Here is a 15,600-nt window from a genome sequence, read left to right as displayed (position 1 = left end):
AGCACAGGTTGAAAAAAAAAAAAAGACCTGTGAAAGGTCTGTGCAGTACCAAGGAACAGAACCCATTTATGCAGAAGTGAAAGCATGTGGTTGTAATGCAAACCATGTGACATAAGTCAAATTTATGGTCAACAAATGTCAACTGGTCCACACTGATCATAGCGCCTTTTAACATTATTGTGGTTGCACAATCGTGTTACAATGTTTTTCTCACTCACACATTCACAGTAAACCCTCATTCATCACTCCTTATCATATTAACAGTAAACTGTATGCATTTAAAGACTTAAACCACCTGCAATAAAGGTGGTTTTAGAGACATCAGATCGGAAATGCATCAAAATTACTAATTCAATATAAAGAAAAAACTCAAATTTTCTACATGCTTTTCTGCAGTATGTCAGAAGTTTCGGGAAACACAGACCAAGGAAAGTGACAGAAAGAGGGACTTTCTTCATTTACAGCAACTCTTAAAGAAATACCACGGATTACACGAACATCAAATCGTACAACAAATTTCTAATTATGGCTTCATTTCGATGGCGGTATGAAACTTTCATGAAACTTGCACAGTTATGATGCTTTCGTGCAAAGTCAGTTCTCAGAGAGTAAAAAAAAAAAAAGAAGAAACACCTGCAGGAAAACTCAAAGCTGCCATTGTGGTAGTTCCCTCTAAAAAGAACCAAATTCATCATAATGACGCACACACACACAAGGTGAAAACAATACCAGCCACACTGCCAGTAAATATATAACATTTGAACACCTGCTTCAAAAAACCCTCTCAAATTGAACTCGCAAAGAGTCGCCCCACACCCACATCATTTTCATAATCACTTTATCAAGTGCACTAGATCTTAATTTCAGAAAAGCTATAATTCAAACAGAAATAAGTAACACTAAGCACAGAAAAAAAAACCAGAATGAAATGAATTTCCTTTGGTAAAATAAGCTCAGACAAAGCAAACACACACTGTAAAGCCCTTTTATTTTCTAGACAAGATAGACAAAAATAGTACCAATAAAACCATTCTGTTAAATCAAAACTGATGTTAAAACTGTCATTTCTAAAGCAGCTTTCATCAAGATGAATCATAAGTAAAGCACAGTTTAGAGGCGTGTTCTGGTTGGAGAGAATGCTTTGGCTTTGGACAGGACCTCAAAAGAAGGAACACAATATCACTAACACAAGGCAGTGTAAAGCAATGTTTTCACACCCTGCCGTGTATTATTTTAAATTCCCTGTCACTGACTAAAGTGTTGAATCATCCACAAAGCGATGTTCATAAATCCATCAGATTCTGCGTCCACCTTGGAAAGAGAGTGGTTGTTCCCTGGGTACCACAGTAACCTAAGCAACACAAGTTAGAGTGTTAGTGAATAAGCCACAGCAAAATAGATCAGCTTATGCAGTTCATTTCTCACATAACAAATAAAACCCGTCAATCAGGTGTTCGCTTACCTAACTGGGATCTGCTTTGCTTTCAGTGCTCTGTAGTATTCAATTCCTTGTTTGTTAGGAACACGCCTGTCATCTTCCCCTAAAGTAAGCAGCACTGGTGTCTGCACCTAAATGAGAAATCACCTTGGATTACAACGTTGTGTAACAACCGAAATGAAGTCACATGCAGGGAACCAAGAGATATACACAGATATACCTGTTCAACATGTTTAATGGGGGACTTGTTCAACATCTGCTCCCAAACAGCAGGGTCAGGAAGAGAGTCTGGACTGTAGTCATAACCAGCCTCGACTATACACCTGCAAAGATCAGAGAGAAACATCAACAGGGATGAAATTTCACCGCACAATTTCACGAGCTTTTGTTCTTCACATAAGTTTTTGGCGAGGCACACACATGAACCTTATCCAACTCACTCTATGGTGGGTAAGATAGCAAATCAATTCAATGAATCCACAAATTCTGTTTGCACTAAGTGAGAAAACTAAAAATCTATCAACAGAAAAAAAGCAGCCCTAGCAGTGAGAAATGGGAGTTGTTGCCTTTTCCTTGGAAACGCCAACATGACCGAGTTCTGCAAGTTAATGCACTTAAATTGCAGCAGCAGCAGCTCACAGGGATTAAATAAAACAGACAGTCGGTTTACAGCATGAGATGCTTGCTTGAAACATGGAAAAACAGTTTGTCGCCTTGCAAACACAGTCAGTCCTCATCACTTAGGAATAATAAAGACAAAACCATTTCCGTTTGGTTTATGCTGAAAGAAACCAAATTAAGATCTCATTTGTTGGGTCTTTCTGCCGGTCGTACAGTCAGAGGTGAATGTTACTAATTTACCACTGATAAAACACCACAGCTGAACAACTCTCACATAAAGAACACACACGTGAGCAGGAGCACCTACCAGTCTGGGATGTCTGTGCTACCGATCATGGAGGCCATATTGATGACAGGGTTGCGGGCCACACAGGCCTTGTAGAATCCTGGGTATTGGCCAATCAGATGACAGGCCAGGAAACCGCCGTGGGAGCCCCCAGACACTGCTACTTTGTTAACGTCGAACTGGCCAATTTTCAGAACACTTTCAACTGCAAACTGGTGGGAAGAAAAGAAGTAAAACATGATCTGGAAACCACACGAAGATACGAAATGAAAATAATTACTGCTGCTATGAGCCTGAACTGGAGCAGAAACCATGGCAACAAACGTCTTAATAAAGAAACCAAGTAACTTAGTGTTATATGATCACATGATAAAGCTGCACAGAAAGTCGTTTTCACCAGTGGAAGGAAAAGCAGCAGTTAAATCAAATCCTCGTTATGGTTAACAGACATGAGCACATGTTTTAAAGAAAAAAAGCATTCGTGCATTTGTCAGTATTGTTTTGTTTTATTCTTACTTGAACATCTTTGACATCCTGGGTGCCCACATTGCCCGGTAATGAGAGGATGCTGTCCTGTCCGTACCCAATAGAACCACGATAGTTTACTAAAAAGACACAAAGCAAAGGCCGATAAGTCTCATGAATACGAAAACATCAGCGGCATATTTTTTCACAGCTGGAAACATACTGGGTATAAGAGTAGGATTGTGTGCTTGCGTGAGCTTCTTTTAATTGACTAAAGGAGTGGTTTTAGCCTGTAGTAGTCTTTTTAAAAAACATGCTGACGAATGTAAGAGCACAGTGAAAATTAACAATAAAAACTGAAGGTACAACTTCTCAAGTTGTTTTTATTTTGTTTATATTTCTTATGGGCAGCCGAAAAAGACTAAATTTGTCAAGTTTTTCAGAAAACGGCATTAAAAAAAAGCAATCATATCACATCCTTTGATGCACAAAACTGATTCAGCTGTACGGAAACAAAAACAGCGTGAATGAGGCGTTGTCCAAAATAGAAACAGGAAACCCAGAGAGATTATTGATGTGAAACAACTGCTTCTTGAAATGAGGGGGGGGGCTATTTGCAGACAGATCCCATGGCTTCGGATTCACCAGTCACTTAAAGTCAAACATTACTGCCCCTTTCCCCTGAGGGAGGTTTAAAGAGAATCCCCCGCAGAAATGCTCAACTATGAATCACTCCTGGTCCAACATTAAGGAAACATCTGGCAAACTGCTGTAATGGGAAAGGCAGTCTAAGTCCACAAGGAACATCTGCAAGTGTAAAGGCTTTCCTGGAAGAGACAATTAAGCAGGTGAGAAACAAGGAATCCTTACAGATTATGTAAGGATGTGTAAAGCTTTACATAATGGCAATACATTTTTTTCTTTGCAACTGACAATAGTGTAAACACACCACCAGTCAAGAAAAAGGTGTCTTTAGGTGTTCGTTTGCTTGCTTATGAAGATGCATCCTGGCCTCTGTCTGCAGCAAACTTAATTTAGATTCATTTACAAAACTAAGCTGCATTTATCATTTCATCATGAGCACAATGAATCAGCTGACTGAGTAACTGGTCTGGTTTGGAGGATATTACCTGAAATATCTGATGGTAATGGATGGAAATAAGCACTTTATCTTAGAGCACATCTTTTCAAAATGCAGAAAAATCACCAAAGAAAGTTAAATTCCTAAACAGTTGTGAGATCAGTGGGTGAATTTCTGCTAAATTCTCACCAGCAGACTCAGATTTACTCAGCAACTACGACTTCCCTAATGAAACAACTAAAAATACAAGATCCAAAATTATCTTTAATGAGACATTTTTATTCATTCATGTTCCTGAGATGCACATTATGGAAGAAACTGGGCATGCGATAGGTCACTAAGTGTACTGTCATATCAATAAATGACTGTTCAGTCAGAACGAGTCACATGAAACGGCACTTCACACTCTTAAATGAACTTACCCAGTAACAAAGCAAAGCCCATCCTGCACAGCACAGAGGAGGACAGAAGCCATTCAGCTACAATCACAGAGTGCGGACCGCCTGTCGAAAGAAAATAAGTTATGTGAACAACAGAGTTTAAGAGATTAGAGTTCAAATATATGGAATATTATACCCGACTAAGACTGCTGTAAGCTGTTAGGGGAGAAAAATTAAAGACCAAGCTTTGTTTTCAGAATATAATCAAGCATTTTGCCACCAGGGGCATCATTGTCATGGCAACCACCATCTGCAATGCAAGTCTTATCAGAAGTAGCTCCTGTCTGAACAGAATCAAATGCCAAAACAGACCAAATCCTCATAAATCCAGCATAGATCAATGGCACAGAGTATAACTTTTTATCACTTCCTCTCACTTCCTTTATTTTCTTTGTGTGTGTGTGATTTCAAAGTGTTAACTTTACTTGCATTAAAGAACCATAATAAGAGCAACCAACCATGAGGGATGACGATAAGAGGCAACTTCAGGTCATCCTTAACTTCCTTTGGTTTGATCAGCAAAGCTTCAAAATCAAGGCCCGCTGGAAAACAGTGAAATGAGTAAATAACATTCATGTCACATCTGCTGCTTTTCATCCATTTAATTCATGGCAAACCCTCATAATATTATGAATCCTTGCTTTACAGTCCTCTCAGGAGCACCTCAGGAGTTTACCTCGGTTTACTTAAAAAAGGGTGCGGGGGGGTGAATGTATAAAATCACACAGTACGATTCAGTTTAAGAATGTGTTCAAATCCATCATGTGCTATGAAATCAGAAGTAAGCTTGGAAACACAGTCAAGTGTATGTCAGTTTGTGGAGTCTTTATATTTACTCATGTTACATATTTTCAGATTGAATGGGTGGTTTTTTTTTTGCCCGTTTGGTAAAATGCGGATGTAAGCCATTATTTCCATTTAAACACCGCCTCTTTTGGCTGAAGGTTGTCAGTTAACATTGCAGCAAGTTGACCTGTAACACAGTGCACTTTGTGGCTTTTCCTGAAGTACTTATACTTTCATTTTGCAAACCTTGCACATAAAAATGGATCATGTTTCGCTCATTGTTTGAAACTCTGTACAGTCCAAAGAGAACAAATAACCCTGTTAACTGTACACACAGAGTTCATATCATATGTAGCTCATTACCAGATTAAGGAAAGCAAATGTAATCCAATATGATAAGTCTAATCAATCTTAATGAAATAAGAGGAAGGAAAAAACTAACTATTGGTTCATAACACTTGATTAAAACATGCAAAAACTTTTGATTTACAGATCCTTCATCTAGGACTCCTGTTAAAATACCAAAAAATAAATAAAGTCTTTGTCTTCTTACGGTATTGACTATTTTCTTGATCTGGGGGAGGAGTGAAAGTCATGATCTGCCAGTCAATCTCGGGTAACTTCTCAGAGTCTTCCAATATAACCCAGGCCACTTCCTCCTGGGAATCCCTGCCTGGAAGGAAGCCCAACCTCTAGACACAACAAATGACACAACCATGTGACAAATGAACTCCTCCGTCGTCTGAAGTTCAGCTTTTGTGTATAAACCACCCACAAACCTTTCCCAAAGATCCCCTTTACGGGGCCGTCCATACTTTATAAAGGATTCAAAATGTAAAAAGTAAACAAAAAGGTTTCCGTCATGGAAACACTGATCCTACCAGGCTTGGAGGGCTGTTGGGAGAGGAGCAGCTGACCACCATCAGATCTCTCTCCAGGTTCAGCAGACACCAGTTACCAATATCAGACTCTGCAAACAAACGACACCATCAATACAAAATAAAAAATAACAGTCATAAAGCAGTCAAACGATCTGGAAGCAAAGCAGCTGCAAGAAACGGACAATGCCTAATCAGACCATTTTAAGAACTGTGTGAACTAAGTGTATTCAGAGACTCACTTGCAGTCAGAGAGGTGATCGTCCCTGTGTTTATATCCACCATTAAGAGATCCTGTAACACAGAAAGAACAACACGATATGAACCCTTTTTCTCAGACCAAAGTGAATAAAGTGGCGTGTTGTCGTCTCTTCAGCCTTATTTTTCTCAGTATCACATTTCCAGGTATGTGACCATACCTTGTGGCTGCGCTGAGGGCAAGCAATGACAACACGCTGACTGTCAGCTGACCAGCACTGGGGCGACAACTGGGAACTGTAGATGCCAGTAAACCCATCTGTAAAGCCACACAGACACAAACCTTGCTTTCTAAATGCATAGATGGAGTTTAAAAATAACAAAAAAGGTGCATTTGTGTGATCAGAAATAAAATGCCTTACCTTCTCTGGGTCTCTTCACAACATCCACCACCACTGAGGTCTTCTTAGTATACCAGTCATACTAAAAATAAAGCCAACAAATCCATCTACTTACTCACAAATTCAATCGATTTTCTGAGGGAAACTGACTCCATCTTATTATTGTTGGTGACCACAGTCAACTTTTTCAAACAAAGGCAAATAAAGTTATTTATGTCGGGAAGGGGGATCCGTTCTGCCTTACCATGCTGAGTCTGCTGCACTGCATGTGTGGGCCATAGACAGAACATTCGAGATACACAATTCGGCACTGGTCTGGGCTCAGCCTCGGAGAGCACACCGCACTGGTGTCTGATGAGAGCTGCTCTGATGGAGACAATAAACAAAAACACATCTTCATCAGCTACATCATGTTGTTGCACCCACAATGAATCGGACTAAGATGTCCGGGGAACACTATGTAGGAAATGTGATCATGAATATTCTTCACTATAGTTCATATGACATCGTAATGCATTTACAGGACGATATAAAACTCTAAACTCTCTTCTGGTGTAAACAATAAGATCACAGGACAATGACAGAAGACAATAACCACTGGCCTTGCATCATGAATGCCAAACCTATAAATGACAGCACGTGTTTGTCATAACACTTTGTGATAACACGTCTTTATATATATGTGAAAAAGGTGTGAGCTCGAATTTTAAAAGGAGCAACAATTAACTTACCACATTTCCCACCAGTTAGATCCACATAAAACAAAGATGACCTGACAGACACAGAAAATGGAAAAATGAGTGGTCTGCATCATGAGAGCACACCCGAAAAGTTCAGCTCTGACTTTTATCTGATCAGTGTAAACACCTCCTGTTGGGGCAGTACTTGAGACCAAGTCTGAAAGGCTCATGCCACCAGCCCACAAAAACCACACCGGTGTCACCTGGTGCCCAAAATGCCTGCAGAGACAGAAACAGAGTAACAATAGGGGCCAAAAGAAGTGGAACCCACTGGAAGTGCAGAAACATTAGAACAAAGCCACACATCCTTGCAGCTGTAGGGCCAACCTGTCCAGGGGAGATATTTTCAGGCACTCCTTCCAGCACAGAGACGTTGTCACCCTCGATGTCCAAGACACACAGCACTGGGCAGCTCTTACTAACTAAGGTCTCTCCCCAGTCCTCGTGGTAGACAAACTGCTCCCCCTGCAGGAATAAGATGGAAAAAGCACAAGTGGAAAGGTAAGCTAATGACTGAACTAAAGTCCTGAACTATAAAAACGTTGCAAGTCTTAAAAAAACTGAATTTACTTTGACAGCATCCCTTTTCCCCACCCTCATGGTCTCCTCCTCATCGCCGATAGAAGACAACTCTGGCGACTCCATCTACAAAGACATAAGGAGGCATGGAATAGCTGTTTCAATTACTTTTGTAAATGCTGAATTTACACTACAGCTCCCAAAGGGCAGAGCACACGTTTCACTGCTCCCGTGGCTCCATCACACTTAGTGCTTTTAAGTTACGTTGGTTTGGATGCTAAATACCTCAAGCGTCACTGAAAATTAAAGCAAATTCTGTTTGTGATGTTTCCACGACTGTGCAAAAGTTTTCTTCTCAATGGCATGGAGCGACCGTTGAGAGGGATCTGATCTGGCTGGTGAGTGTGCTTCGTGTGCAAATCTGAGGCACTGTAACCATGTGCGTTTCAAGGTCTCTTTACATTTTTCAAACAATTCCTGAAAGACAATTGGCTGGCGAGGCATCTCGCAAATCTTTCCAAATACTGTGACGCAATGAGCTCCTCCGTCTTTCCCTTTTAAGTGCAGCAGGGAAGCATCTGTCGGTTCTGTGAGAGTCTGTGCTCATTAACACGTCTAAGCAAGTTTTGCAGACCGACCTGGAAGTAGGACTCCGTCTTGGGTCTCTTTCTCTCTGCCACATACAGGAGGTGGGTCTCAGAGTGGGACCAAACCAAGCAGCCAAATTGCTCTGAGGACGCAAAACAGAGTGATGAACATTGGCACAGATGAGCTGCTTCGGGATAAATGCTCGTTTCCCCTGAAGAAGACTCACCGTCTTCGTAGACTTTGCCGTGCTTCTTTAGGGCTGACAGATTGATGCTCTTCATCTTAATGTTTTTACTCCAGATCTGAAAAGCAACACAGAAAAAAGCTAAGGACAGGAGAAAGCCAAAGATCTGCAAACAGGCTGCACATCGTTTTAACACTTTCGACAGGCGGTCCGCACTCTGCGATTGTAGCTGAATGGCTTCTGTCCTCCTCTGTGCTGTGCAGGATGGGCTTTGCTTTGTTACTGGGTAAGTTCATTTAAGAGTGTGAAGTGCCGTTTCATGTGACTCGTTCTGACTGAACAGTCATTTATTGATATGACAGTAGACTTAATGACCTATCGCATGCTCAGTTTCTTCCATAATGTGCATCTCAGGAACATGAATGAATAAAAATGTCTCATTAAAGATCATTTTGGATCTTGTATTTTAAGTTGTTTCACTAGGGAAGTCGTAGTTGCTGAGTAAATCTGAGTCTGCTGGTGAGAACAGGAAATGAGACAAGGTAGACACCGACTATAGCCAGTTAATAAAACAGTAGAACAGAGACAAGAAAAAGCACACACCTCCAGAAACTGTTTCTCCTCTCCTTTTACGGAACATTCTCTGACAACTGCCTTCATTTCACCAGAAGGGGAATCTTTGCTCAGTACCCTGCGATAAGAAACAAATGAGGAGATATGGGTCATTTCGCTCAGTGCTAGTTCTGGGAGGCATAGTTAATATTTGGCGTCTTTGTACGTACTCTCCTTTGATTTCCGTGCAGTTTCCTGACGCTCCAGAGTAGACCACTGACTTGTCATCGTGGAATACGATGTACTGCCGGCAGAACTTGACATTTTCATTCCTCTCCAGATCACGCTGGCTCCATTCTGCAGAAGAAAACAAACGAGAAGGTCATCAACAGTGATCACCGTGTAAAAAATGCGCACATTCGGCGTTGGCACCGTTTGAATCTACCTGTGTAGATGTTGCTGTATTTGCCTCCATACTGAGAGGTGACGACGGGTCCCACATCTGCTCGGCTCAAAGAGGGGAAGAGGCTGAGCTCTCTGTAGAGTTTGGCGATTTCCTCCGGGTTGGTCATCACCTGACAGCCCGCACCAGAATAACTACGTCTCAGTAAAACGAACTGCCTGACCGCGAACAATGCCCTATTCATGTCCTAGCTGGGAAGCTACAGCACTTAAACACAGGTCAGTTTAGAGATATGTTCTGCCAATCTGTTGTGGAAAGAGATTCCACAACAGATGCGTGTGAAACAAAGTAATAAAGTGAGCAAGGTAGTTTGTTAGTTTTGCAGTTTGATCAACCTGACCAGGAACTTCCTGCTGGAGCTGACAATAAACAACCGAGCCAGCGTCTCTCAGCTAGCTTGACTCGAAAGCTAGTTAATTCGACTGCTCCAAAAAATGTGACAGCGTAATTCAGTTAGTTCTACGTTTGCATATATATACAACATTATCTGTGTAAGTTAGCCGTGTGGAAGTTAGTTACGTTTCATCATACCTGTGACTCCATGACAGGGACGAAGTGTGTCGTTGGTCCCCCGTATCAATTCAGTTGAGTACACAATGAAGTGGGCGCTCCAGTCCAAAGTTAGCCACAAAAAATAAAGCTAGGATACATTACAGCTTCTTGGTACAAGAATAACAGCATATCGAATTAATACATGTTGGGTGTGCCGAAATATAGGAGCTTATGAATGACTTTATGGTAAGTAAAAAAAATAACTGCAATGCATTTCTACTACTTAAAGTACTGAAAATAGATTTAAACGGTTTAGTCGGAACAATAACACACGTACGCGCTTTTATTTTGTAGGCGACAACCACAGTGACAGCCAACAGGAAGTAATACATATATTAACTGATCTATTAACTATGTTTGTTTGTTGTATGCCGAAATAAAGTAACACACGAATAACGGTGTATTTAGACGTTTTTTTTTGTTTTGTTTTGGGGTTTTTTTCGGGGGGGGGGGGGGGGGGGGGGGGGTACAGCGACAGCCGGTGCAGCGGCTCTTTCAGTCAGCTGGGGTAGGTGGGGTCACTGAGAGCCAAGATGGCTGACTTTGAGGAGCCGCTGTCAGAAGAAGAGAAGGTTTGACTATTAAACCTTTGCTCACTGCAGATTAATGTTATTTGCATTGAAATATCCGTGTTGTATATTTTCGTTAGTTAATGGTTATGACTTTGCGAAATAATGAAAGCTTTTGGTCACCTATTGAATTGATAAACTTGAGTTTTTAAGCTACTGTTAGCTAACTAGCCCATGTTAGTGAAAGCTTATAGGTGCTAGCCGCGGTATCAAATGCTAATGTGGCTTTAACAACTTGACGCCGGTACTGGAAACTTTTTTTTTTTTACATATAGTTTATCTTAAACATTTATATCTGTTGGATATATTGAAATATCCACGATTGGCTGTAAAACTACAGCGAGGGCTCCGTGTTTCTATCTTTTAACGTCAGCTAATTTTGGGAGCTAACATTACTTTGCTGTAGATTTCTGGGTCAAACATATTCGGTGGCAGCTCAGATACTTTGCTTGGCCTCAGATCAGTGTGGATGGAGTCTTGTCGTGGCCCTTTAAGGCAGTGACAGTTGGGCACAATATCAGCTGGACGCAAAGTTCATCAAAGTACAAATAAGAGACTCAAATAGAAAGATAAAAACAAACTCTAAATGGGGGTTTCAAAGCTAGAATTAAGACAGTTCAGTAAGTTCTTTGGACATAAAAATGTCAGATAACTGGAAAGATTGCAATCGATCTGTTTTCCTAAGTCCATGAAGGTATGTTGTTTGGTTTAGAAGTCCAAGACAAGCAGTTTACTCTTCTAGATGGGCAAAGATACCGGGAGCAAAATTAACTGCAGATAAAAGATCATCATTGCAGCCCCAATTCACTATTTGTCTAATTCTTAACTGACATTTATTTTAAAAACTCAAGTATCTACATTCATACAAGCATAAAATATGTTATCTCTGGGGCATGCACACAATCAAAGCTCAAAGGTTACGACTTGATGCCAAGTTTGTAATAAATTTGTCAGAAACTCGCTGATGGCAAACTCAATTCAGTTTGATGTTAGGTTTTTGTATTGCTTCACACCATCGTTTTTCTCTTGTTATATAACCATGATGACTGAATTAATGAGATGCATTGATTTTACCTCCATAGGTCCGCATAGCGGCCAACTTTGTGACTCATGCCCCCCCGGGAGAGTTCAATGAAGTCTTCAATGGTAAGTCATTTGATAATGACACTGAATTATATTGCATACTTGGCTTCTAATCTTTTTTGATTGCTTTGCCTCTTAAAAGCTTGACACAAACAATGGTTTTCTTTTTGCCTTACTAGATGTGCGGCTTCTTCTCAATGACGACAACCTTCTCAGAGAGGGAGCTTCACAGTGAGTAACATTCAACTAATATCAGAAATTCAAATTCACAAATGACTTATTTTGAACACCAGAGCCTACATATGCGGTTATATGTTTTAAGTGAGGTTTATTATTTCCTAAGCAGAGATTAATGCAAAGATGCTAATTGTCCTCTAATTGGTCTTTCGGAAAGTGGCATTTTTAAAAAGCTTTTTAATATTATGAATGCTCACTGCGTCTTTCAACCATCTTTATCTTTCCCCCCAGCTCCTTTGCCCAGTATAACATGGATCAGTTCACTCCTGCCAAGCTCGAGGGATATGAAGAGCCGGTATGCTTTCCCCTTTTTATTCTAATTTCAGTTAAGCAAATGTGTGCGACTCAATTCTTTAATCTCTCTCTTTTTACCTCTCTATAGGTCCTGATCACAGAACATGGTGACTTGGGTCAGGGACGTTTCCTGGACCCCCGCAACCATTTATCATTTCGCTTTGACCACCTAAGAAAAGAGGTCAGTGACGTGGAGCCCTATGAAGGAGAAACGGCTCTGAGGAGCTGGAGAGATGCCTGTGATACTGCCCTTAGTGCCTATGTCAAAGAGCACTACCCTACTGGAGTCTGCACGGTAAGGTGCACAAAAAATGTGTGCCAAAATACGACTTTAAGCATCACTGACTGCATCTTAACCATATATTTATCATCTTTGCATTGCAGGTATACGAGAAAACAGTTGATGGTCAGCAAACGATTATAGCCTGCATTGAAGGGCATCAGTTTCAACCCAAAAACTTCTGGTATGGTGTCCTATATAGAATATATATCTGATGGCATCTGTTGTTGTTGTTTAGCTCACAAAGACTATTGGGTTGGTGAATTATTGAATCTTCTGAGGGATTATTATTTTAGCGTAAGACTTCTCTTTTTTTCAATAAAGGAATGGTCGCTGTAGGTCCGAGTGGAAGCTTACCCTTGGTCAGTCCACCGCTCATGTGGTTGGAGTATTGAAAATCCAGGTCAGTGTGTACATTTACTTCACATAAGGATCAAATCTAATCAACCCCCATAGGATATGGAACATGTCCATCCATATGTTTAGGGGGATGGCTGCACTGCTATTTCCACATGTCTCACAGTTGGTAAAATAGTTGTAAGAAGTATCATTGGAATATGCAGCCATATGAAATATGCAGCCTCTTCTGCTTGAAACAAACCTGTGACTTTTGAGTGAAAGATCATCATTTGGTGATTCATAAGTGGTAACTGGAGTCTTTAACATTTTTAAGGATAATTTGGGAATTCAGCTTCTGTTTTGAGCTGAAGTCATTGCTGGGTTTAGTGTGGCAAAAGCTTAAGGTTGAGATCCATGCCTGAAACCTTGCCATTTGCATGAGTTGGAACAATCTGTTCTGGAACAGTGAGCTAATCTTTAAAGAGATGCACCACTCTTGTTAAAAAAGAAGCTGCTGTCTGTTGAATGTTAATTGTCAGGGGGCCACTGCAATTTTTGTGTGTTCTTGTTTCAACTCTGTGCATGAGCAAAATATCTTCATTTTACAGGCCTGAGATTTTGTTTTTGTTCTTCTTGGAAGTGCACTTGAAGCGCTCCTGGCACTGGTTACCTGTACAGCTAAAAGTTTGATTTGATTTTCATACAGGAGGTTTGATCATTTTGACCTGTTGATTATAAATAAATCAGGTATTTTTCCAAAACTCCAGCTGCCCTGTCTGTCTCCAGGTGCACTATTACGAGGATGGGAACGTGCAACTGGTAAGCCATAAGGAGATAGAGGACTCCGTACCTGTGACTGTAAGTAAAGATGTTTTACATAATCACATATCCCAACAAAATTACCTCTAGATACTAGGGAGCTCATCCTTCTCTTTTCATGGGATCCTTTATGTGTGTTTTTGACAGAATGAAAGCCAAACAGCTAAGGAATTTGTTGACGTTATTGAGAATGCAGAAAATGACTACCAGGTAAAGTATCCATAGCTGCTTTCAACATAAAAATACATTTAAAGCGGTGTATGTTAAAACATATCTGTATTTGACACTTGTTTTTTTTCTCTATGTTTTAACCCTTAGACTGCAATCAGTGAGAACTACCAGACCATGTCTGACACGACTTTCAAGGCCTTGCGTCGCCAGCTCCCTGTCACACGCACTAAGATCGACTGGAATAAGATCCTAAGTTACAAAATTGGCAAGGAGATGCAGAATGCCTAGAGGAGGGTCAGGCACTGAGCAGGGTGAGGCACGCTCCCATGGACCCACAACCCATCTTTACATGTGCAAGGACTAACAATATGGGGCAAGGAATAAAAAAACAAAATATAAAAAAGGAAAAAAAAAAAGTTTAACTGAAGACTTGCTGACTGTCAGGCAAACGTATCTGCCTGCAGCTGTGAAAATGGTCATGGTCTGGAGAAAGTGGTTACTTTTGGATGTTTGAGCTGTGTTATCACAGGGCTGTGCTCGGGAATGCGGTGTTAGAGAACTTATTTCCTTTAACCATCCAAGGGATCACAGTCCTCCATAAATTCAAGTTGACACGTCCCAGTGAAATTTATTTTCTTAGTGAAAGTGAAGCAGAGCTGTGAACATGTCATCAGCTCTCTGCACACAGACAAGTGCACAAGGCCGATAGTGGGAAGAAACTAAGCACAGCTTCACATATCAGGGTTTGACTTTGATAAAATATGAATTTTGAAAAATGTATTCCACATGTGTATTTGGAGATCAAGTGTATTAGTGACATCATTGTCAGGAAATTGAATTGCTGTCATCTTACATTTCAACTTACAGTATTGCTTTTCTGGCAAGGAACACACGCATATTACCAATGAAATTGATAGCTTTTAAGTAGAGCACAATCCTTAGCATAGCTCTGTTCCTGCACCTGTGTTTCTCAGTATCTGTGCGGTCTGAGGGAACGTTGACCTGTTTTCTGTTGTGCTCCACTGATGTATGACCTCTCCACCCATGCAAGTTTTCATGACTGAAGTGCGATAAAGAGACCTGCGCTGCTGCATCCATAACACATTCTCTGTTCTCTTGCTTTGGCAACACCTCCATTGCTGTACAGCTTTTCCTTTGTAAAAAGGAAAACATACTCGTAATAACCAAGATTTATTTGCCAAATCTCTTTCCTATGGTAAAGAACTCCATCCTCCCACTCATGTATGCAAAGTTCTATTTTAATACGCTGGCTTTTGTTGGAGTCTTAGAGTATTTCACTCATATCTGCGGCAAACTGTGTATTAATCAATGCCAAGTGAATGCAAAGCAGTCGCCTAATGGCAGCATCGTATACTGTAAATGTAACGTGACTTCTGTAAGGCCACGTCGAACTCTGTGTTACATGACTTCTAAGAAGGCTGACTCTCGATCAGTTTCTGTTAGCTGTATCATGTGCTGTGTTCAACCTTCGCAATGTAGTACAACTGTGTGCCGATCACTTAGAAAGTTCAAGACTGTACTGCCCCATTGTGTTCAAATAAATGGACTGAACATCTGGGCTAGATCTTTACATTCTTTTTCTGATGTTGCATACA

General features: G+C 40.7%; 2 protein-coding genes across 3 annotated transcripts; one reads left to right on the top strand and one right to left on the bottom strand.

The window, feature by feature from the left end:
• Positions 1-950: 950 nt before the first annotated feature.
• Positions 951-10,258, bottom strand: apeh (acylaminoacyl-peptide hydrolase). 2 transcript variants are annotated; one of them, XM_072366343.1, is made up of 23 exons: positions 10,172-10,258; positions 9,623-9,752; positions 9,408-9,534; positions 9,229-9,316; positions 8,668-8,743; positions 8,492-8,583; positions 7,929-7,979; positions 7,662-7,799; positions 7,462-7,553; positions 7,326-7,366; positions 6,839-6,960; positions 6,616-6,676; positions 6,415-6,512; positions 6,238-6,289; positions 5,999-6,087; positions 5,671-5,809; positions 4,790-4,873; positions 4,314-4,394; positions 2,862-2,950; positions 2,367-2,557; positions 1,659-1,761; positions 1,463-1,569; positions 951-1,351 (listed from the first exon to the last, which is right to left on the bottom strand). In XM_072366343.1, the coding sequence occupies exons 1-23, from the start codon at positions 10,181-10,183 to the stop codon at positions 1,246-1,248; spliced, it is 2,169 nt and encodes a 722-aa protein (XP_072222444.1). In that variant the 5' UTR covers positions 10,184-10,258; the 3' UTR covers positions 951-1,245. The 2 variants fall into 2 exon arrangements, with proteins under 2 accessions (XP_072222444.1, XP_072222443.1); XM_072366342.1 differs by having other exon boundaries at positions 952-1,351; positions 7,905-7,979.
• A 413-nt stretch (positions 10,259-10,671) lies between these two features.
• capza1b (capping actin protein of muscle Z-line subunit alpha 1b) lies at positions 10,672-15,561 on the top strand. Its single transcript, XM_072366348.1, has 10 exons — positions 10,672-10,764; positions 11,844-11,907; positions 12,024-12,075; positions 12,313-12,376; positions 12,464-12,670; positions 12,760-12,839; positions 12,980-13,058; positions 13,781-13,852; positions 13,961-14,023; positions 14,132-15,561. The coding sequence occupies exons 1-10, from the start codon at positions 10,726-10,728 to the stop codon at positions 14,270-14,272; spliced, it is 861 nt and encodes a 286-aa protein (XP_072222449.1). The 5' UTR covers positions 10,672-10,725; the 3' UTR covers positions 14,273-15,561.
• Positions 15,562-15,600: the final 39 nt, after the last annotated feature.

The sequence above is a fragment of the Leuresthes tenuis genome, unplaced genomic scaffold, assembly GCF_036924035.1.
Source record: "Leuresthes tenuis unplaced genomic scaffold, fLeuTen1.0.hap1 SCAF_16, whole genome shotgun sequence".
NCBI lineage: Eukaryota > Metazoa > Chordata > Actinopteri > Atheriniformes > Atherinopsidae > Leuresthes > Leuresthes tenuis.
The sequence above is the reverse complement of the archived record's forward strand: the minus strand, read 5'-3'. Positions and strand labels throughout refer to the sequence as shown.